We start from the raw sequence: 25,180 nt of genomic DNA, 5'->3' as shown, positions 1-25,180 counted from the left end.
TGGATTGGTGTCATACACTTCTTACAATTGCATCTTTCTCCAGTGCCAAGCAAAAAGAACAGAAAAAGAAAGACAGAACACAATTTGCCCCACTCTCTTGAGATCTCTACTTCTCTGTTTGGAGAGGAAGGTCCCCCAATTTCAGAATTTTAGGTATGTGTGGGCCCCATTGGCTGCTGTGATTTTCATCCCTGCAGGACTGCACGGAACTGGGGTATAGGAGAAAGGAGAAAAAGAGAACTGGGGCATTTCCTCTACTGTTTCTGTAATTCTGTAGTGTTAGTAATACCCTTTCCTACTCCTCACATCAGAACTGGAGGGCTTCTCTTAACTCTTTGTTGTCTCCCAGTGCCCACTTCCAAGTGTTAGGCAGCCTTAAGTTTAGCTTGGGGGACACCAGAGGAAAACCGGAAATTCGCTAACAGTTTGGTAGTACTTAAATTTTAATCTTCCCCAATTGACCGGCTACTATTTATCTTCCTGAGTCAGCAAAAAGCTGCTGTATGCATTCTGTCCAGGTTTTATAGCTACATAGTAGAAGCAAAAGCATGCATGTAGTAGTAGCCTTAATCCCTGCAGTTGAAGCATTAAAAAATCTCCTTAGATGATCTAAATACACAGCAAAGGTTGAGAACCTTTTATTATAAGAAAATGATGGGGGATAAGCTGGAAAGAATAACTGAGGTCAATATATTATGTGCTGTAATGCAAGACAGAAAAATCTCCATATAAATTAAAGATTAGTAAGAATGCAATGAAGGTTTTTGATTTTCTAGTACCAAAACTATACATTAAGACTAATCTGGAGATGTATATGACAGACTACACAGATGAAAAGAACAAAGTACAAATAGAAGGCTACTTCCATAGTTTAAGCAACAGGCATTAAAGATCTGAAAAAGAGCAGTCTCAAGAAAAAAGGTGCAGATGGAATGACCCTGTGGAAGAATCTATAGCTCCCTGGGAATTAAATAAATGTTTTAAAACTCAATAATAATAAAGAGTTCAAACTTAGTTGACTGAAAAAACTCCATTTTCAGAAATAAAAATGCCAGGCAAAAGTATACAAGCAGGGGAAATAAATTTATTTTTTGATATATCTAGATACATGGGTGAGACTAATGTACAGTTTTCCTGTACACAAACCTACCCACATAGGAATTAGCACCAGATGGGCACAAATTGTTTGTGGGAAGTGGAGGAAGTGACTGAAATCCAGCAGAGAGCACAGCAAGCGCCATTGTTCCCTCTCGGACCCCTCCCCCACATATAGCACCATAATGCAGCAACGTGGGTTGCGCTGCCTTGGTGAACACCTAAGGCTCTGCCCCTTACCACGTAACAAGCGCATCAAGACAAAAAAAAAAAGTGGCCCAAATGAAAGGACAGATCAAAGCTCCAGAAAAAAATACAACTAAGCAATGAAGACATAGCCAACCTATCAGATGCACACTTCAAAACACTGGTAATCAGGAAGCTCACAGAATTGGTTGAATTTGGTCGCAAATTATATGAAAAAATGAAGGCTACGCTAAGTGAAATAAAGGAAAATGTACAGGAAACCAATAGTGATGGGAAGGAAACTGAGACTCAAATGAACCGTATGGACCAGAAGGAAGAAAGAAACATCCAACCAGAAAAGAATGCAGAAACAAGAATTCAAAAAAAAATGAGGAGAGGCTTGCTTAAGGAACCTCCAGGACATCTTTAAACATTCCAACATCTGAATTATAGGGGTACCAGAAGGAGAAGAGGAAGAGCAACAAGTGGAAAACTTATTTGAACAAATAATAAAGGAGAACTTCCCCAATCTGGCAAAGGAAGTAAATTTCCAGAAGTCCAGGAAGCTCAGAGAGTCCCAAAGAAACTGGACCCAAGGAGGAACACACCAAGGCACATCATAATTGTATCACCCAAGATTAAAATGAAGAAGAGAATCCTAGAAGCAGCAAGAGAAAAGGAGACAGTTACCTACAAAATAGTTCCCACAAGACTGTCAGCTGATTTCTCAAAAGAGACCTTACAGGCAAGAAGGGGCTAGCCCTGGCTGGCATAGCTCAGTGGATTGAGTGCGGGCTGGGAACCAAAGTGTCGCAAGTTCGATTCCCAGTCAGGGTACATGCCTGGGTTGCAGGTCATGCAGGCATGACCCCCAGCAACCGCACATTGATGTTTCTCTCTCTCTCTTTCTCCCTCCCTTCCCTCTCTAAAAAATAAATAAATAAAATCTTAAAAATATAAAAATGAAGAAGGGGCTAGAAAGTATTCCAAGTCATGAAAGGCAAGGACCTACATCCAAGATTACTCTATCCAGCAAAGCTTTCATTTAGAATGGAAGGGCAGATGAAGTACTTCTCAGATAAGGTCAAGTTAAAGGAGTTCACACCAAGCCCTTATTATATGAAATGTTAAAGGGACTCATCTAAGAAAAAGAAGATTAAAAATAGGAACTGTAAAATGACAACATACTCAGAACTATCAACAACTGAACCTAAAATACAAAAAGAAAACCTAAGCAAACAACTAAAACAGGAACAGAACTAGAGAAATGGCGATCATATCAAGGGTTTTCAGTGGGGAGAAGGAGGGGAGGAATTCGGGAGAAAAGTACAAGGAATAAGAAGCATAAATGGTAGGCATAAAATAGACAGGGGGAGGTTAAGAATACTATAGGAAACAGAGAAGCCAAATAACTTATATGTACAACCCATGGACATGAACTAAGGAGGTGGGGGGCATACTAGAGGGTTAGGGGTTGGAGGGCGGATAAAGGGAAAAAAACTGGGAAAATTGTAATAACATAATCAATAAAATATATTTTAAAGATTTATTTATTTATTTATTTTAGAGAGGGAAGGTAGGGAAATAGAGAGGGAGGGAGAGAGAGAGAGAGAGAGAGAGAGGAACATCAATGTGCGGTTGCTGGGGGTTATGGCCTGCAACCCAGGCATGTACCCTGGCTGGGAATTGAACCTGGGACACTTTGGTTCCCAGCCCGCGCTCAATCCACTGAGCTACGCCAGCCAGGAATAAAATATATTTTTAAAAAAAGAATGAAGATTATCTTCTCTGCCTGAAGAAAGAGAAGGAACATTTAGGCAACTGAAAAAGGAAGAGTACATATAGTAGCACAGGAATGTGTTGAGAGAATTTCAGGGAGGCAGATTTTAAAATGAATTCCAAATGTTACAAGGTTTGGAGGTACATAAGGGAGTGGAACACAATGTGGCATGTTTCTATGTTATCCTCTCTTTTTTAAAGATTTTATTTATTCATTTTTAGAGAGAGGGACAGAGAGGGAGAAATAGGGAGAAAAACATCAATGAGAGAGAGAAACATTGATCAGCTGTTTCATACACAAACCCTGACTGACTGCAGACCAAACCCAATCCAAGAATGTGCCCAGACCAGGAATTGAACTGGCGACCTTTTGCTTTGTGGGATGAGCAATTAAGCCACACTGGTCAGGGCTATCCTTATCTCTTTTATCAATCATATCTTCCTTTCTTTCTACTAGGTCATTTCTATCAGCAAACCATTGTACTATTGCATAAGCCATCTTACAAATTAAGCAAGCAACCAAACATATGTCTTCCCTTATCTTTACACTCTCTTCTATTACCTATGCATTTTTCTGTTCCCTATTATTGCCAAATTTCTTGTGTTGTCCACCGAAGTTGCCTTTATTCTTCTATTCACTCTTCACTGCTCAACTATGATCTGGCTTCTAATACTGCTAGACTGTTGATATTGCTTGCCAGGTCTATGTGGCCAAATACAGTTCTTATTAGCAGCACCAACTATGAAACCTTGGAAACATTTGAGATTATTCTCTATAAACAGGGGGTGGGAGGGATGGTGGGGTGGGGCAGGACAGAGAACTATTAAAAAATCTCTATGTTTGAAAGTTTTATAATGGTGAATTTAATTATAAAATATTTCTTTTTTAAAAAAGATTTTATTTATTTATCCTTAGAGAGGGAAGGGAGGGAGGGAGGGAGAGAGAGAGAGAGAGAGAAACATCAATGTGTGGTTGCTGGGGGTCATGGCCTGCAACCCAGGCATGTACCCTGACTGGGAATCAAACCTGTGACACTTTGGTTCCCAGCCCGCGCTCAATCCACTGAGCTACGCCAACCAGGGCTTTAATTATAAAATATTCCTTAAAATGTACAGCTGTGTTGAAATATTTTCCCCAGCTTTATCGAGGTATAATCAACCAGTGAAACTATATATAAAGTCTACACAAGGTCATTTCACACACACACACACACACACACACACACACACTGTAAAATCACCACAATCAAGTTAATTAACACATCCATCCCCTCACATAGTTTCCTTTCTTTGGTGGATAGGTGGGTGGGGGGAGGGGTGTATTTGAAATATTAAATGGGAACAAAAAGAAAAGAAGTTCACTTACATGTGAGGAAGTTTCTTCATATGTAGACCATGTAGATGGCCACAAAGTACCATCTAGCTGGCAGTTATCTACACTTTTCCCCCATTGTCTGTATAAATTGAAATTTCTCTACATGTGTTTTTGGATTACACACTCCATTTAATAATTTCTAATCATTAAATCAGCTCCTCATTGGAGTTCCTTATGTCTTCAACTATTTTGTGGTCACTCTAGATATTTCATAATCAAATCTAACTACTTACCATTGAAGCTTCTGTATTTCTTTTTCATTCCATTCCTCATTCTGAATTAAACCAGGTAAGCATTCTAAGGAATAACTCTTCATCTCAGATCTCATTGTGTCAGAAATTGGCAACTCACTCCTAATACCGGATTTCTGAACATTTTTTTTAGAACATCTAGCTTTCTTTTTTTTGATATGAAATTCATTTTCACTTCCTTCAGTTTCAGAAATCACTGGGATTTTCCCTGTGGTATCCCTTCTGCTTTTCCTCTGGTGAACTACTGTTTCTCTGGTATTTCTTGCTTTGATTTCCTTAACACCTCCAGCTTTTGTTCTAATTTTCTTTTCTGTTTCACTCTTGTCACCAGACAAATCTGAGGACTGATGCTTGTTGAATGACATAGTTACTTGCTTTTCAATCTTCTTCAATTTTGGTAACAATGTTGTATTTTCCTTAAAGTCAAAAGTGACCATTTGTTTCTTTTCAGAACTAGGTATAATTTTCTGGTTGACAGTGAGTATATCTCGTTCAATGCTATCTTCATTGTTTCCACTTTCATGACCCGCACCACACTCAAATGCTTTTTTGGAAGTCTTTCTGAGCTTACTGATAGGACATGTAGTTTCATTTAAGTCTGATTCACTTTCTCTTTGAAGCTTTGGCACTATAAAATCTGTTACTGCTTTAATGGTAGCAGAGGACACATTATACTTCACACATTTTTGCTCTATCACATTTTTAGATTTCAGAGGTGTTACTACAACATAAGCTTTCTTCTGGTTAGCAGTCATATATTTTCTTTCTTTGTCTGAGAAAGGTGATTCTCTCGAGATGATAATATCAAGGGATACATTCGATTCTTCAGTTTGTTCTTTTATTTCATAAGACAAAATCAAAGATTAAAATCTCAAATTACAAACAAAATACAGAAAAACTATTTTCACATATAAAACATACTATTTTTCCCATAAACCCCACTGTCCACACTACTGTCATATTAATCTCCCTGAAGCATGAATCTGTTTAGATTACTGCCCCTTCGATCATAAACACACTATTTTTTATACCATCTTGTCCATGACTTCTCACAGTCTACTTAGTGTGTATATGAACTCCTTCACCTGCCCTTCAGTGTAGTTCTAATCTCTTACTGTACTCACATCTGAATAATATTCTGTGTCTATGAGACCATTGTTTCTCAAATTTTTAAAATTCTCAGCCTTCACTATACTTGGAAAGTTTCCTTCATATTTTCAAACCAAATCACTACATGTCAATTCTATTCTCTAACTTACCTAGTCCACAAATTGTCCTGATTATCTCTGGATGAAGACTCCCTCAAATTTCCAGAACACTTCTAAATAAGGCCACGTCTGACAATGTACCCTGCATATAATTACACTTATCTTTCAACTGGACTGGAAAAAAAAAAATACTTAGCTAGCTCTGGTTGGTGTGGCTCAGTGGTCTGAACGCCAGCCTGTGAACTAAAAGGTTGCCGATTCAATTCCTAGTCAGGGCACATGCATGGGTTGTGGGCCAGGTGCTCAGTAGGGGGCATGTGAGAAGTTAACCACACACTGATGTTTCCTTCCCTCACTCAATCCCCCCCCTCCCCACCTCTAAAAATAAATAAATAAAATATTTAAAAAATACTTAATATACTTTGTCTTCATTTTTGGATTTTTTTGGCTTACGCTAATTCAGAGTCTTTTCATGTATATAGTACATGCTAAATAAATATTTGTTATATCAACTCTTTGGAGCTAAAATATTTAAAAGACATAAGAAAGACAATAGGGTTGCTAAAACCTTACTGGGTGTGTAATATATGAAATAGAAGCTGTATTAATTAATCATGGAAGGAGGAGAACATGGAACTTTATCTGCATGGCCTCATTTTCATCCCTGATGGTAGACATAAAACACACTCTTTTGCTGAATCCCTAAAACCTTTATGAATCATCATGGCATAACAACCAAAATAGAACCTACAAGTCTTTATTGTACCATGTCACTGGTTAAAGCAAATTAAAATGTAATTCTCAAATCTAAAACTTAAGAAACCAGAAGCCAAACTATTTAATTTCTGACTTTAAATGATCCAATTGTAATTATAAAATAGATACAAATTATAAATGATCACACCAATCATCAGTGACATACTGTCAACAACCTATACATACTATGTGTCGTGTTAAAGATGAATGACAAGAAGAGAACCTTATAAATTATAATTCATGAAGTGGTACTAATCAAAATCAAGAAAGCTTCTACAAGGTTTCTTAATGGAATATTGTTATCTTCACATTATACGTAGAGTGTTTTCTTCTAATTTTCACAAAAATATGATTCAAATGCTCAATTGCAAACTTTCTAACTTTGACCAAAACATTTTTACTAATTTCATTATAAAACAGAATAAATGCTATTAAGCTGATAGATTTAACTCAACGTGAAATTATAAACTTGCTAATGCACAGAGAAAAGGTTCTATACATTCTGGTATGCAGGGTTTCAATGAAATCACTCTGAAAAGCCACATTTACACATGAAGTTAGTTACAAAACTAACTTCTGGTTAATTACCAATTTAATAAAAGGATTCAGTCTTTAAATGTATCAGACACATTTAAAATAATATACATTTTGTGTTCTATACAAAATTATTTAAAGATACCCAGATCAAAGAAGGCAAACCTATAATGGAATCTAATATTTAATGTAATGAACTATTTCTATGTACATCATTCTTCTGTGAAAAAAATAATATCAAACATTATTAATCACTGAAAGAGCATTGAAATAGTTGGTCTACCATTTTAGACTTGGGAATTTATGAGATTACTTTTATTATATTAAAAAATTTCAAGCCCTGGCTGGCGTAGCTCAGTAGATTGAGCTCGGGCTGCGAACCAAAGTGTCGTAGGTTCGATTCCCAGTCAGAGTACATACCTGGGTTGCAGGCCATGACCCCCAGCAACCACACATTGATGTTTCTCTCTCTCTCTCTATCTCCCTCCCCTCCCTCTCTAAAAATAAATAAATAAAATTAAAATAAAATTAAAAAAATTCAAATAGCTTTCTATTACAAAACCAATAAAAATGTATTACCTTGCTTCTGACTCTTAATTATCTTTTCATCTGTTCTTCTTTTACAATTTTTGAGTTTCTCTGAAGACAACTTTTTACATTCTCTTTTTCCAATCAATTCCTTCAAAATCAAAAGGTAACTTTTTACTGTAACAGGTACTGCCTATAAACATGACCTCAAGCATTTTCACAGTACTGAGTCAAACATACAAATTTCCTTTGTGGAGGCATGCAGAGCTCAAGCTTTGGAAGCACCATGTGGGTACTGACATTCTTACACATTTCCTTTACTAATTTAATAATGCTATTTGAAAAGTGCTTATATATGTATATACATATATACTTTACTTAAGCCTTACTCTAAGAGCTAAAACTTTTGTTATTGTTGCCTATATTTTTCTAATGAGACACTGGGAAAGCAAATATCAAGACATTTACTTACAGTGTCAAAACTACTGAAAGTGATACTTAACAAACAGAACTCATAATTTCTGATTTGGTCCCAAACCTTTTCAGTGTCACACCACCCCTGTACAGTGTACAGTAAAAGCTTACCTGATTAGATAAGTTATATTCTCCTCCACTTTGAACAGTATTATCTATCTGGTCACTGGGGAACATGGGTGGTGGCTTATTTTGGTGATAACTCTGGCAAATGTTTAATTCTGTAGTTACTGGTGACTTACTGTGTTTATTATTCTTCAGTTCTATGAGTATAAGGATGGAGATTTCAATAAATAATTACATAAAAGATAAGTCTGTGTAATCTAATGTCATAAGTATTTGTTAAATTTGATTATGATATAAAGCAATTTTCTTTGAACAGAATCATTCTGCATAGGGCGATGTTTTGTTTAAATTACTTTTACTCTCTTAAAAAAAATAGATAGCCATATTATTCATTATTATCTACTTTGGATCTCCTTTGTCACATCTACAGGCAAAATAAAAATGTTAAACTGTTTTGCAAATAAATTCCTGTTCATCTTAACTCCATATCAACTAAACAGTAAGCTAGTAACTCTATTTCCCTGATATTTCTTCATGTATATTGAATTCTTATGTTTCAATTAGTTTATATACACCAATGTATAACTAAATCCATGCTAACTAAAATTTTAAGCAAAACCAAATTATACAGTATACAATATAAGCTTAACAGTTATTGAGCTGAAATTCCAGATAAATTAAAAAGTACTCATAAAACCATGAAAACATTTTTAGCATCCGAGAAGCTGTACTTGAAGGTACATAATGGATGGTCTGCTCTTGAGATTATTACAGTATAGTGAAGGAGATTTATCTTTCAATAGATCATTTATAATACACTCTAGTCAAGTATAATAACAGAGATAAAATAATAGCAATGCTATGACATACAGATTATAGCACTAAATATGCAAAACCACATTTTAGGTGAATCACTAAAATACACACAATCACATCATCTTAAGTTATCATTGGTTGGTACCTTTGCATAACTTTAGTTGTTTAATGCTAGAAGAGGTTTTGTTTTATTTCAGTGATTTTCTCATGAAAAGTGTAATGATGATATTAAATATAGTAACAGCACTAACCACCACCACTCAAAGTAACTTATATATAACATGAGAACACACAATGTCTTAATAGTTTTATAAAACACAGATCTAACAAATCACACTAGAAAAACGATATATCCAAAACAGAAGACAACATCAACCCCTTGAGCTTGAGCATCCCAAAGGGGGTGGCATCTCATCTTATTCATCTCTAAGTAGCTAGCAGCTAACATGGATCAAGGCTCATGTAACGTGCTTTAAAAATATTTGTTGACTGATTTTTGTATGGACACAGTTGGCATATAAAAGTTTACTAAACTTTAGTATTTTACATTTATATCCTCAAACACTTTACCAGTAACATTCACAATTTAGCAAATCCCTTAAAAACACTGCTCTAAGAGAAAGGACGGATGGGGTAGAAAGATGTTAAGATCTAAGACTAAAAAGTACACAGCAATTCTTGTAGCCCCAGAACTCCAGAATACTGAAGAGAATCTAGCAATGACAACAAGCAATATGTCTAATTTACAGGCAATAGGATGACTTTTGACAAAATGAGGAAGGTACGGGAAGGAACTGGAGCAACAATAGAGTAAGTTTTAGCTATTTCTAAGCAAGTAGTCATCTGCATATTTAATCCATTCCTTTGTAGCCTAAAGGATAAGCAAAATTTCAAAGGGGGTGGGGCAGTACAGACACAGGGAAGTGGGGTACACTGGGATGGAGGACTGACATATCCAGTATGGGTATCATGTTTTTTGGTAGAAGCAATCCTGAGCTCTTAAAGTTCTGGAAAGCTCTTTATTACAAGGTCAGAGTAGAATCAGCAGAAATTTATATAGCAGATACTAGTAACTTTTACTCATTTATTATAATCTAGAAAAAGCAGTAAGTTAATTTATGTTCATGCTTTTTCCCACAGGGGGCTGGGGAGGGGTTGGGATGCGAGGCAAATTATAATGTTGGCCAAGAGATGACACAGTTTTGCCAGCTACCTTTATAGCAATGGTCATTCAAAACCACATGCCATTTCCTCCATAAAAGCAAACTGGTTTTGTCCATAAACAGGAATGAAATTTAATACAAATATATAGGCATCTTTAATGTAGGTGTGAGGTAGGCTGGCAGCCTTAATATCTTGGGTCTAGGAAACTGAAAGAACAATTATCTTCCACTGATATGGTTACCAGCATTCTTGGTAGTGTGGTTAATTAAAAGATATTTAATGATGCAAGCTGAATGATGACTGTGAGTTACCTGCTTTGCAGTTTCTTCTCTAGTAGTGGAAAAGCAGAAATTTTAGGACATTATGTGAACTCAATACTATATGCACTGTAAACAATTAAACAATGTGGGGCTTATGTAAGAATGTATCACTGTTACCAATGGAGAAGAAAAGAGCAAACATACCTAAATGTTTACAATCAAAGTCATAAATTCTGCTGGTTCTTTGGAGGACATATGTTCGGTTTTCTCCTGCATCATTTTTCATTGATTTTCCTATGTCAGGGACAATTCTTCCATTTTTCTGTTTTTGTGTGGCCTCTCTCCTTTTCTTTTCATAGGCCCTAAAAACACAGTATTTTTCCTCTAAAGGTCTCAAAAAAATGAAAACAACTCCCCCCACAAATAAATGAAATTCTCCTATACTTAACCTCAACCCTAAACATAACCCTACTAGTCCCAACTATAGTATAACAACCCTAACCATAACTCTAACCTTAACATTGTTACTAATTTTAAATTTAATTCTAACCTTGACCCCAACCCTAACCATATACTTACTCTACTTCTAAAACTAACCCTAACCTGATCCATCACCCTAACACTATGTCCAAATACAATACCTAACCTTAATTAAAACTAATCCTACCCCTAGTTTTTAAACCTAACCCTATACCAAAGACCCTAATCCTAATCCTGAACTTTTTAACTCTAACCCTAAAGCTAACCCTAACCCTAATTTTAAACCCAACCCAAACCCTAGCCTAACCTTTGACACTAACCCTAACTATAACCCTATACCTATGAAAGAAAGAAAGAAAGAAAGAAAGAAAGAAGAAAGAATGAAAGAAAGAAAGAGGAAAAAAGAAAAGAGAAAGGAAGGAAGGAAGGAAGGAAGGAAGGAAGGAAGGAAGGAAGGAAGGAAGGAAGGAAGGAAGGAAGGAAGGAAGGGAGAAAGAAAGAAAAAAAAAAGAAAAAAAAGAAGAAATTCCCTTAGGTGAAGCTTTCTTCACTACAGTAAAGACTACTTTAATCCTAGATTATTTAAGCCTTTATGGCTTCCACACCTTTTCCCACAAAAACTCAAGTACAGTATCTTAAGTCAAAAGATTCCAATATAGCCTCAAGTGCTTCCTAATCCATGCTTTTGTATTTCCTACTTAAGCTGATACTATAAGAAAACTGCAAGACAAATCCCATCAGTTGCTTATTCTGTTATTTATTTATTTAGAGAGCGAGCAAGAGCGAGTGAGAGAGAGAAACAGACATATATACATTGATTTGTTGATCCACATTTTTATGCATTCATTGGTTGATTCTTTTACGTGTCCTGACTGGGAATTAAACCTGCAACCTCTGCATATTGGGACAATGCTCTAACCAACTGAGCTATGTGGACAGGGCCTCAGCTGCTTATTTTTGTAAATACAGTTTACTGAAACAGCCTCATTCATTCATTCATTCAAGTACTGTCTATGGTTGCTTTTCCTCTAAAAACAGTTGAGTTGGGTAATAGAGGAACATGCCCATAGAAACATTATCTGGTCCTTTATAGAAAAATACCAACCTGTTATAACTTATTACACTGCATTACAATTAATAAACTTACATCAATCTATCCCCCTATGAGGTTTTTTTTAAAACTTACTTTATTGTTGTTCAATCCCTATGAGTTTCATAAGGGCAAGAATTAATCAAATTCTTCTTTTCCTGCACCAATACAATAACTACAGAGGAAATGAATGAAAGAAAAAAGACCAAGAACTTCATTCAGACTCGTGTTTAACAGCTAGTTGACTCTTAAAGGGTAGATTAAGAACAACTCCTTGAAATGTCTAAGGTTTTATTTACCTTTTAGATTTATTCCATATGACAGAAATTCTAGAAAAGTATTACTGCCTTTTGAGTCTAAGATGAAAGAGAACTTCATAACTGGCATTTCCATAAAAAGAAATTAAAACCACTTTACACTGGTTATATGAGTATATACATTTTTAAAAGCTCATTAAATTGTATACCTAAAATGGGTGCACTCTATCAAATGTAAATTATACCTCAATAAAACTGTCTTTTTTAAAAGTTAAAAAGTACTTTACCTTAATTGTTCTAGAAAATTATCAATGTGCTCTTTCCAATTTTCTGGAAAGCCAAACATAAACTTCCTTATGAGATAATTTGGATATCCTATTTAACGATAAACAAACAAAATTAGCTAAAAACCTAGAAATTTAAAGAGATGTCAATTATTATATCATTAAAAATATATACACTTAATGTTTACTATGTGCCAGGCACTGTTGCAGACACTGAGGATTCAGCAATTAACAAAACAACCCAAGACCCCTGCCTTCATGGAACTTGTCTTCTAGTGTGAAACAGAAAACAAAGCAATAAATAAACTATGTTGTTAAATGGTCATTGACGCTATGTAGAAAAATTATGCAGTTAAGGGGAAATACAGGTACCAGAGTATTCATGCCAACAGCATTTTTAAAAAGGTAGTCACAGATGTTCTTACTGAAATGGCATCATCTGAGTAAAGCTCTGAAGGACTTGAAGTAGCCCATGTGGCAATAAGAAGTTAAAACACTGGAAGCAGAGAGAACAAAACGCTATGAGGCACATGTGTCCCTGGTCCACTTATAGAACAAAGAGCCTAGTTACAGTGGAGTGAGGAGAGAGGCTAATACTCGAAGGCTACTCAGATGTGTAACAGAGGCAGTGTAGGAGTGTGTGATACAAGGCCTTGGAGTCAGTTTATAGCCCCAGTCTTTTACTTTGGGTGAGAGGGAAAGCTATGGAAATATTACAACCAGAGGGGCCATAGGAGTTGACATTAACAGGACTGTAATAGCTGCTGTTTTGAAAAGAGTCTGTGGAAGTGGAGAAACAATGAGACCAGTAAGGAGGTTCCTGCAATGATTCAGACAAAATAAGAGGGAAGCCTAGGTTCTGGATATATTATGGCGATAATGCTAATAGGATGTACTGACACACTAGAGGTGTAGGTATGAGAGAAATTCAGGATTTAAGGATGTCTCCGAGTATTCTGTCTAGCCACTGGAAGCATGGAAAGAGGGGGAAAACTGTAGGCTAAGCACATTTAAGGGAGAAGATCAGGTTTTAGATATATAGTCATGTACTGCATAAGGATGTTTTGGTCAACAATGGCCAGTATATATGAAGGTGTTCCCATTAGATCATAATGGAGCTGAAAAATTTGTAGTGCCTAGTGACTTTGTAGTTGGCATGATGTCAAAAATTTATATCACCTATTGACGTTGTACCATCATGATGTCACAGTGAGTGTATTACTTACAGCTATTAATATAGAATAAGGATATAAAGAAAGATTTTTGTATAGCTCTACAATATTTATGTTTTAAGTTATTGCAAAAACAGTTTAAAAGTTAAAAAAATTAAAAAGTTTACAGAGTTGAAAATTAACCACAGTAAGCTATGGTTAATTTATTAAAGAAAAATATTGTTATAAACTTAATGTAGCCCAAGTATACTGTACTTAAAAAATCTACAGTGGTGTACAATAATGTCCTAGGCCTTCATATTCACTCACCACTCACCCTCTCAACTCATTCAGAGCAACTTCCAGTCCTGCAATCTCTATTCATGGTTAAGTGACCTACACAGGTTACCATTTTTATCTTTTATACCATATTTTTACTATACCTTCTCTATGTTTGATACACAAATACCATTGTGTTGCAACTGCCTACAATATTCAGTAGAATAATATGCTGTGTAGGTGTATAGCTTAGGAACAATACACTATACCATACAACCTAGGTGTGTAGTAGGCTATACTATCTAGGTTTGTGTAAGTGCACTCTATGATGTCCACACAACGATGAAACTACTTATCATTTCTCAGAACATATGTCTGTCATCAAGCAATGCATGATTGTATTAAGTTTGAGATGGCTGCAGACATCATGATGGAGATGTCAAATGAACAGATGGAAAAGGAGTTGAATGGCTAGGGGAGTATTCTTGGTTAAAGATATAAATTTGGCACTTGTCACCACATAGGTAAGATATAAAGCCTAAAAGAAATCAGTACAGCACTGAATATAGAAAGAGCCCTAATCTACCCTGTTATTAAGATGCAAAGAAGGAAAAATGAACAAAGAAACCACAGGGAGTAAGACAGCATGAAAATTGGAATATGGTATTCCAGAAGCCAAATTAAGAAAGTGTTTCAAGGAGTTAAGTATGATTAACCGTGTCAAGTTCATAATGGATTTAGCAATGTGGGGTGGGGGGGGCACTGGTGACTTTGATAAAGGCTGTTTCAGTGAAGAATTGGAGATTAAAGCATGATTAAAGAGAATTCAAGAAAAAATGGGAAAAACCTCAAGGGTAATTAGATATAACAAATCTTCTGAGTTATTTTGCTGTCACTAAGAGCAATAGTGGTTGAAAGAAGTGTGGTTAAAAGATGGATTGTTCTCTCAAAAAAAAAAAAGAGGGATTGTTTTTGACAGGAGAAGGGAGGATCACTGCAGTGATATCTTTGAGTTAAGAGGGGAAATGGGAGCTAGAGTACAAATGGAAAGACTGACACAGACAGAAACAGGGACTGTTGATCCATATAAAAGGAGGTCCAGATGCAAGCAGGTCAGTAGATATGAGAAAACATTCTCTTCTGATTGTTCCTATTGCTCAGGTGATACCCTCCCTCCCCTATCCCATCTCCCAGTCTGAAAGGGGGAGGAAGGAGGTATTGGAGATCTGTAAAAATATGAAGTAGTCATCAAGAAGGATGGGAAATTGAATGGATTAGAGAAATGTGGTAGGAAACCAGGGGCACTAAGGGACCACAACCTGTTCCTAATAATCATAAATTTAAAGTAGACTGTTCAGATGTGTTTTTCTTCAGTCACATTCAGACAGAAAATTAGATTATGCCAAGACAGGTTGTGCTGGGCAGGTTTAACAAAAAGAGGACCTAGGGAGTTAAACTACATTCTCATAAAGCAATTCTTACCAAATAAGAAACACTTCACTTGAATTAAAAAAGAAAAATCACTAGACTTATTTAAACAGTCAAATAGTTGTACATAGTGTGGTCAATCCTGTTTTAATTTTTAATTACAGTTGATTCACAACTTTAAAACACCCAATTGAAAGTAAAAAAAATGTAGATTAGTATTAGAAAAATGGTTAATTGCTTCACTTATTAAAATAACTTATTAATCAACAATGAGTCATTACCTGCTTCTTTCATGGAAATCCGATCTATCATTCCTTTTAATATATAAATGTTGCCTGATAATGTCCTAAGTTTGTTTTGTTCAATTCGTTCTATGATTGCATTACTGTGCCAATATATGTTGGTGATGTCTCTAGGAGGAAAAAATAGCTTAGTTAAGGCAAAAAAAATTCATATTTTACCAGTAGTCAGTCACAATGTACATAGATAAGTGAATATATTTATAATATAAAGTAATAAATTTGTATTCCAGCTATATTAACAATATTATTAATCTAATTATAAGACATTTGAGGGCAAAGCACTGCAGAACTCAACTGCTTGGCTAATGTGGTCCTCAAGAGTATGTGCCAAGAAACTGTGCCGTGACCAAACCATACCCCTAATATATCATTATCATTAGCACAGAAGCAGGTAACATCTCTAAATATATGGTGTTGACAATGCTTGCAATTCCATCTTAACTGAGGCTAAGCTTCCAAGTAATGATTTCCCTGTCCCTGTCCTCAGGGCCTATACTGTATTAGATTTCATACAATAATACAGTTTGGATCCATCTAATCTTGCGAGTTTTTTTTTTTAAGATTTTATTTATTTTTAGAGAGAGGGGAAGGGAGGGACAAAGAGAAGAGAAACACTGACATGAGAAAGAAACATAGATCGGTTGCCTATTGCACGTGCCCCAACCAGGGACTGAACCTACAACCCAGGGATGTGCCCTGACTGGGAATCAAACTGGTGACCTTTTGCTTTGAACCAACTGAGACACATTGGTCTGGGTTAATCTTGTGGGTTTTTTACCGTCCCTATACAGCCCAATATTTTTACCTTTCTCTTTGAAAAGTACAAAAAAGAAGTTCCAGGGAAAACAAACTATGTCAATCATTTACCCATAAATCTACTCTTAATATTTCCTTAAATGAAGCTAAGAATAAATACAAAACAGAATGAAATATGAAGATCTATTAGTTGAACATTCTTCAGTTCACTAGATAATAATAAACATACTATATCTAAGCATAATAAGAAGTGAAGTTCCTTTCATTTGGTCAAATGGAACTAAATTCATACATTGTACCTTAATAAAGTATTACTTTTCATCCTGTTTTTTTTTCTTTATTAATTTTATTTCACAAACATTTAAACACTTCAAAGTACTGTTCTCAAGTCTTAAAAATATAGCTAATTTAAACCTCAAAATAACCCAAAAGATATTATTATTGCCATTATAGAAATGAAAAAACTGAGACTGAAGGAGAATACAGAATTTGCACAAGTCATACAGTCAGTAAGCAGCAGCAGTGGGATTCCAAGCCAAGGCAATCTATGCTGCATTTTGGATATTCAGGAAATGCACACAAACAGGCAGAAATGAAGTAGGCAAAACAGATGTTATACACTCAACTTACAAACTTCCAGGTAAGTACTTTAACAATGATATACTGTATTGTTTTCACTACATGAATTTTTAATGATTTTTTTCTTTTTCTTTTTTACTACTAAGAAATTGATTTTGAATAGGAAATGGTGCTAATAGATTAGCAGAATTAAGCAAAGCCCACTTACCTGATGATGCTCACTTTAGGGAGAACCAGAAAGTGCCATTGATTACTTATTATGTAGTTGTATGGCAAAGTTTTTAATTAATTTTGATTCCCTGGCTTGATCACTAATTTATATCTGGATGTCCCAATTTAGATGTGAGAATCTGGACTGAAATGCATGTAGTAAATATTAACTAACCATACATAATTAAGCAGCGAATACCAGTCAACTTACTAAACCTCTGGGAAAAAATAAAGCACTGCATATAAAGATTTGAGCTGTCACTATTTTAAAAATAACCTGAAAGGCAAAAACAGGAAAGCTGGTTACAATCAACATGTATAGTCATTTTACTTTTTGCCTTCAGTTTGCAGCCTAGTTAGACAGTCATTTTACAGGAAGATAATATTTTTCATGTTTCTCCTTTTAACCTGATATACAGTGTCTTATTTTATTAAAAGAATATTAAAATGTTATACTCACATCAGTTTTCCTTCTACACATATAGCAGTGTTATTGTTGATGATTTTAATCATCCATTCCTGTAGTTGGACTACCTAATCAAGCATAAAATAAAGTATATACTTTCTGCATTACTTGTAACATAAATATTGCAAAATCAATTTACATTAAAAAATTCATTAGTAATCCAAATGATTCCTTAGTGCACATCTATATAAAAATCACATTCTATTTGAAATAGCAATAAGATTAAAAACTCTTGTAAACAATAAACAGAAAAGGTGAATGGCAAGAGACTGAATTGTAGTAGTACTGTAGTATGTTCTACAATCCAGAATCAATTATATTTTAACTCTTCTTAATATCTAATATCTCACTACTGGTGAAAAAAAATACCTAAAATCCTAAGAAAGCCATTAAAATATAAATTCCCACCAAAAGACCCAATAACTTGGAGAAAATGAGTCAGCTATGTAGTATACATGTCACCATCACTATTATCACTGAAAAATTACATATTTTTTTGCAAAGTTGAAGTTGCATTCAATTTTCTATAAGCTTTAAAGATAATTGCTAATAATCTATATTTAACAGCATTCTATTCCAAAGCAAATATCTGAATAGCTCAGAGAATTCCTTATTCTAGGGCAAGTAAAATTCTATTATAAAGGAAAACTTCTGTGAACACCTGTGCTAAGAAATTATTTTTTCTATTGTGTAATAATTTAACATTGAACTATTTCTGATGAGATATATAGCCCAAAGGCATAAAATAACTAATTTGACAAGTCATGTACTTTATATATAAAATCATAAATTTATATATAAAGGTAAGTTCTCCAATGGTAGTTTTATGTTGAGTCAAGAAAAGATGTTAAAATGGAATGATGCTTAGTTACTGCCCTTCTGAAATTATGTTCATTTAAAAAAATATAAGTAGGACTCAGGGAAGAAACAACAAAATCTCTTTTTTCTACTTCCACATTTGGAACTACCTGAGATATATCAAAGAATAAGTCAAATGGTTTCAAAAGTAAAAGTTAACACTAGGTAGTGTTCCAAGTACCTCAGATGCATTGACTCATGTTATCCTCACACCACTAGGGAGGCAGGTACTATTAACTTCATTTTACAAATGAAGAAACTCTGTAAGGTCTAGTTGAATAATATAAATAACTTGTCCATGTCACACACAGCTAGTTAGTGGCACAGATGGGTTGTAAAAATGGAATTCTAGCTCCAGAGTCCTGTACCATACTGCTTTCATATTCACTCAGCAAATACTTGTTGAGCACTATGTGATGAGGCTGAATATCTCCAGGACTGAATTATGTATAAGCTTAGTGTTTTCTCTCTCTCTCTTTTTCATTCCATATCTGAGGACATGCTTATTGATTTTAGAGAAAGGGGAATGGAGGGAGGGAGGGGGAGACAGAAAGAAAAACATTGATCAGTTGCCCAAACAAGCATTCAACTCGAAACCTAAGCATGTACCTAACCTGGAATTGAACCTGTGACCCTTCAGTGTAAGGAATGACGCTCCAAACCAACTGAGTCACATCAGCCAGGACAGTGTTCTCTCTTGAAATAAGAAGTTACTAGAAACTTTTGAACAGAGGATGCCATGATTTAATATTTTAAGGAGCTGCTGGGTGGAAATTGAGGATTAAATAAAGACTCTGGCTGCTGTCTGGAAAAAAACCACCATTAGCATTTTAAAATTAAGGGGCAAACTTTTAACAATTTTACACAGTATCTTTCTCCTTGAACTTGTTCCATTCCAGTTTCTTCAGAGAATGTCCTAATATTAACAGTTTGATGGTCTGAAGTCTTTTATTGGTCACTATATTACAACAGAAAAAAAAATCCAAATCCTTAGATGCTATATGTAATTCCTTTCTCCATTGTTCTGTTAATAGTACTGCAGAAATCAGGTAAAATAATTACAAACAGAAATAGAATTAGTGTTCATCCCCAAAAGGAGTAAGTAAATTGTTGAAGGCTATACAACTAATAATACAGCATAAGATTTAACACCTGTGTCTACTTACTTTCGAACCACTACTCTTTACATTAGGCCACACTGCCTCTATGTTAAATAATAAAAAAACAAACATGAAGCTACTGTTAATAATGAGAGAGCATAAGAGCTCAAGCTCCTAAAGAATGGGGATAAAAAAATAAAAAACAAACACACATCTGCCTTAAGGGTTTCCTACCTTATTATTTTTAACTCCATCTGTGATAGTTTGACATATACTTGGCAGAGGAAGCCTTGAAGCATATCTTTTTGATCTCCGAAGTATTGTTACATCGACTCTTGGAGTTGCAAGCACAATTTTACATGTGTCATTTACAGAACCTGGAAGAGCACTTTCACCGGGCACTGTCTTCTCATTTCCTTCCTTAATTTCTGGTCGTGAAGTTCCTTTTGTTGTTACTTTACTATCAGAAACCATTAATTGACAGCCATTTTTGATAGAATCACAGTTAGTATTGAGAGTCTCAACAGTAGTATTTTGGGATTTTTCATAGGCAGAATCAATGCCTTCTAAAACAAACATGTTCTTTTTGAACTTGGTGGTTGCAACTGTATTCTCCTTTGAAAGAAGAATTTGTTTCCCCAGCTGAGATCGAGTCAACACTCTATTTGAGACTTCCGCAGCTGAAATATTTTCACATTCTTGGTTCAGAATTGGAAGCTCTGCAAAAAACACAAAGTCAAACCAAGTTTGTAGAAAATTCATATGAAATTTAAAAGAGAAATGGGACAATTTATAACTGTTTATATTCAAAAGAAGTCATTGGGTTAGGAAACTCCTCCCTCCTGCCCAGTCCTTCTCCAAGTACCTCTGGCTTTTATGATTTAATCTTTCATCCACAGTCAAAGCTTGTTGCATACACAGGGGAAATAATTATCTAGAACGTTTAACAATACATTCAAATAACAGACTAAGGAACAAAACCAAAAGCACTTTACCGTAAGTTAAGTTGTGCAGAGGTGTTTTCTTTGCCTGTTGACATTGAATCATCGGCTTTACTGGGAGTAAAATATTACTTGATGGTTCTAGAGGAACTTTTTGGGCTGAGTCTGAGATTTTTTTTGAAGAAAGAAGTTGAGTTGTATTGATATTAGTCACTGAGAAGGAAAAAAAAATGCCTTTTAAAAATCTTGAAATAAAGACTTAGGTTCAGTAACAGCCAGACCGGTATAGTATATATACTTTTACATAAGTTTTACCCTTTATAATCTTCTCATGCTTTCACTTGATTCCTGTGCTAAGAAAGAATTTTTAAAAACTTCTCCATGTCACAACTTGCAAGCTCTAGACAAAAGTATACCACTGGACTTATAAGCCTAGAGAACTGGAATAAAATTCTGGTGCTGACACAAATCACGTACACATATGCTAAAATTACATATGAAATTCCAGCCAGTTTTGAAAATCCTGATTCTGCTTCAGGCTGCTATAAATGCCTAAAATGTGAAAGAACAGTGGAAGAGATATAACTTATACTTTAAAAATCAAAATGTTGAGACTCAATAGCAAACTTAATCATAACTTATAATCCTTTAACATCTCTTTAGCAGGTCTTCAAAGCACAATGCTGATACGCTTATCAACTGGACAACATAAACTACAAGAATTGCTTATATTTTATTCTACTATACCTCCTAGATCAATATAGAAATGTTTATTTCACACACAAAAAGAAAGGTAATAGACTTAAAATTTATACCAGAGAAGGAAAACTAATTATTTGTATGTTTAATTTCAAGTGTTGGTCAGAGGAATGGTGGCATGAGAGATCCTCTTAATCTCCCCTCTTTGAAGTTTCAACAATCTGAACAGCCATATCTCAAGACAAGATTCCCTGCTCAACACACAAACATGCCTGAGAGATCCATCCATTGAACCATCTAAAGGTGGGCAAGTGGAGCAAATAGAGCAAAAGGAGAATGACAGAATGACATAGCAGCAAAAGCAGTAATAAGAGGGAAGTTTAAAGATCTGTATTTACTTATTTTTAGAGAGGGGGGAAGGGAGGGTGAAAGAGGAAGAGAACCATCACTGTGCAAGAGATGTATCAATTGGTTGCTTCTTGCACACCCCCAACTGGGGACCTGGCCTACAACCCAGGAATGTGCCCCGACCAACCCAGGTGTGTGTCCTGACTGGGAACTGAAGCAGCAGCCTTATGATTCGCAGACGGGCACTCAATTCACTGAGCCACACCAACCAGAGAGAGGGAAGTTTATATTATTGCAGGCCTATCTCAAGAAATAGGAGAAACCCCAAGCTAACCTAACAGTACAACTTAACACGGTAACCTGGAGCCAGCAGAAGAAAGGAAATAATAGAAGTCAGAGCAGAGATGAATAAAATATAGAACAAAAAGACTATACGAAAAATTAAGAAAACAAAGAGCCTGTTCTTTGAAAAGATTAATAAAATTGACAACTCACTAGAGCTAGACTCACTAGGGATAAAAGAGAAAAGATTCATATAAATAAAATCAGAAGTGAAAGAAAAGTTGCCACAGATACCACAGATATACAAAGGATCATACTGGAGTACTATGAATGATTATGTGCCACAAAGTTCAGTAACCCAGAAGAAATGGATACATTCCTAGAAATATGTCACCTTCCCAGACTAAATAATGAAAAAATGGGAAATCTAAATAGACTAATCAGCAGTGGGGAAATTGACACAACCATCAAAAACTTCCCACAAAATAAAAGTCCAGGACCAGATGGCTTCACCGCTGAATCCTACCAAATATTCAAAGAATATTTGATACCTATCCTCAAACTCTTCCAAATAAACTGAAGAGGCAATACTTCCTTACACTTTTAATGAGGCCAACATAGCCCTGATACCAGAACTTGGCAAGAGTAACACTGAAAAAGAAAACTACAGACCAATATCACTAATGAATATGGATGCAAAAATCCTAAACAAAATATGAGCAAATCAAATACAATACATTAAAAAAATACTCAACAAAATGGATATAAAAGGAAAGTACCACAACATAATAAAGGCTATATATGACAAACCCTCAGTTAATATCATAATTAATGGTGAAAAAGTGAAAGCTTTTCCACTAAAATCAGGAAAAGACAAGGATACCCACCCTTACTACCCACATTCAATATAGTTTTGGAAACCCTAGCCAGAGCAATCAGGCAAGAGAAAGGAATACAAATTGGGAAGGAAAAAGTAAAAGTATCACTTTCTGCAGATGACATGATTCTGTATGTAGAAAATCCTAAAGACTCCACCAAAAAACTATCAGAAACAATAAACATACAGTAAAGTTGCAGTATACAAAGTCAATGTATAAAAATCCATTGTTTTCCTATATACTATCAATAAAATTTCAGAAAAAAATAAACAATTCCTTTTGCAATTGCAACCAAAATAAAATATAAAAATAAAACAGACTTCCAGTCAAGATGGAGGAGTAGGTAGACACACTTCGCCTCCTTGCACAACCACAAAGAGGCCTGCATGGTTCTAGAACATACAGAACATTGAGAAATTATTGAGTATGGCAAAAACATAAGGAAAGAAATAAAGGCTACAACAAGGGAAATAAAGAAAAATCCACAGGGAACCAACAGTGAAGGGAAGAAAGGGAATCACAACTAACCCCTAAATAAAGAACACCCAGAACTGCCAGAAAATTGAACTGTATGGAAGTGATAACCAAGGATTTAAAGAAGTTGAATTCATCCAGACCAGTAGGAGGGGCAGAGATGGGGAGCTGGGATGGAGAGGATATGGTGCAGTGTGGCGAGCCAGTGGAACAGGTAGTCCCACATTCATATGTAGTGGATAAAAATTGGGAGGAATACATTGGGAGAGAGCAATTCCAGTCCCAGGCCAAACTGTGCAGCCCAGGGTGCCAGCATTGGGAAGATAAAAAGCCTCACAACTTCTGGCTATAAAAAGCAGTGGGTTAGGGCAGTGGAAGAAACTGCTGATTTCTCAGGACAGCCTATTTAAAGGGCCTGCATTGTTCTAGAACATAAGCAAACCCACCCACTCTGGGAATCATCACCAAGGAATCAGATAGAAGGGCACCAGAAGCATATGGGAAATGGCTGAAGCAAATGGAAACAGGGTGAATGCTGGGTAAGTCTCCAGAGGCCAGGCAGTGGCATTGTCCCCCCTCTAACCCCTTGTCCACATACAGCACCTCAAAGCAGTGAAGCGGGCTGCCCCACTCTGGTGAATACCTAAGGCCCTACCCCTTACAACTTAATTGGTGCATTAAGACAGGGAGTCAGCAGCTCTACCTAATACACAGACACAAATACAGGGAGGCTGCCAACATGGGGAGACAAAGAAATATGGCCCAAGTGAAAGAACAGAACAAAACCCCACAAAAAGAACCAAGCAAAATGGAGATAGTCAACCTATCAGATGCAGAGTTCAAAACATGGATGATAACGATGTTGACAGAAATTACTGAGTACAGCAAAAACATAAGGAAATAAATAAAGGCTATAACAAATGAAATAAAGAAAAACCCACAGGGAACCAACAGTGAAGGGAAGAAAGCCAGGATTTAAATCAACAATTTGGAACATATGGAAGAAATAAAAATTCAACCAGAACAGAATGAAAAAACAAGAATTCAAAACAAAAAAACAAGGAGAGTATAAGACTCTGGGAAATCTCCAAAAGAGATTATTCCTATCTGAATAATAGGAATGTCAGAAGAAAAAGAGGAAGAACAAGAAATTGAAAGTTTATTTGAAAAAATAGAAGAAAACTTTCCTAATTTGGCAAGGAAATAAAAATGCAAGTCCAGAAAGCACACAGAGTTCCAAACAAGTTAGGCCCAAAGAGGAACACACCAAGACACATCATAATTAAAATGCCAAAGGTTAAAAATAAAGAGAGAATCTTAAAGCAGCAAGAGAAAAGTAAAGCGTTACCTACAAAGGAATGCCCATAAGATTGTCAGCTGATTTCTCAAAAGAAACTTTGCAAGAAGGGGCTGGAAAGAAGTATTCAAAGTCACGAAAAACAAGGACCTACAACCTAGATTAGTCTACCCAGCAAAGCTATCATTTGGAATGGAAGGGCAGATAACATGCCTCCCAGACCAGGTAAAGTTAAAAAGAGTTCATCATCACCAAGCCATTAGTACATGAAATATTAAAGGGACTTATTTAAGAAAAAGAAGATCAAAACTATGAATATTAAAATGACAATAAATTCACAACTATCAACAACTGAATGTAAAAAAACAAAAACAAACTAAGCAATTGACTAGAACAGGAACAGAATCATAGACATGGAGATCACAAGGGTTATCAGTTGGGAGGAAGAAGGGGGAGCATGGGGGAAAAGGTACAGGGATTAAAAAGCATGATTAGTAGGTACAAAACACACAACGGGATGTTAAGAACA

The 25,180-nt window shown here is 35.5% G+C and overlaps 1 protein-coding gene across 1 annotated transcript in view; it reads right to left on the bottom strand.

Moving 5' to 3' along the window:
- The window catches only part of MIS18BP1 (MIS18 binding protein 1), a 59,072-nt gene that overhangs the window by 22,617 nt on the left and 11,275 nt on the right, over nucleotides 1-25,180 (bottom strand). Inside the window, exons 3-11 of the mRNA XM_028505967.1 lie at nucleotides 20,728-20,886; nucleotides 19,967-20,451; nucleotides 17,769-17,842; nucleotides 15,743-15,873; nucleotides 12,607-12,694; nucleotides 10,697-10,854; nucleotides 8,298-8,449; nucleotides 7,764-7,863; nucleotides 4,669-5,521 (exon numbers count right to left, since the gene is read on the bottom strand). Coding sequence (XP_028361768.1) covers nucleotides 4,669-5,521; nucleotides 7,764-7,863; nucleotides 8,298-8,449; nucleotides 10,697-10,854; nucleotides 12,607-12,694; nucleotides 15,743-15,873; nucleotides 17,769-17,842; nucleotides 19,967-20,451; nucleotides 20,728-20,886 — 2,200 coding nt within the window. The remainder of the gene's footprint in view (nucleotides 1-4,668; nucleotides 5,522-7,763; nucleotides 7,864-8,297; nucleotides 8,450-10,696; nucleotides 10,855-12,606; nucleotides 12,695-15,742; nucleotides 15,874-17,768; nucleotides 17,843-19,966; nucleotides 20,452-20,727; nucleotides 20,887-25,180) is intronic.

This window comes from Phyllostomus discolor, chromosome 1 (genome assembly GCF_004126475.2).
Source record: "Phyllostomus discolor isolate MPI-MPIP mPhyDis1 chromosome 1, mPhyDis1.pri.v3, whole genome shotgun sequence".
Lineage (NCBI taxonomy): Eukaryota > Metazoa > Chordata > Mammalia > Chiroptera > Phyllostomidae > Phyllostomus > Phyllostomus discolor.
Note: the sequence above shows the minus strand (reverse complement) of the source record. Positions and strands in the feature narration are given on the sequence as shown.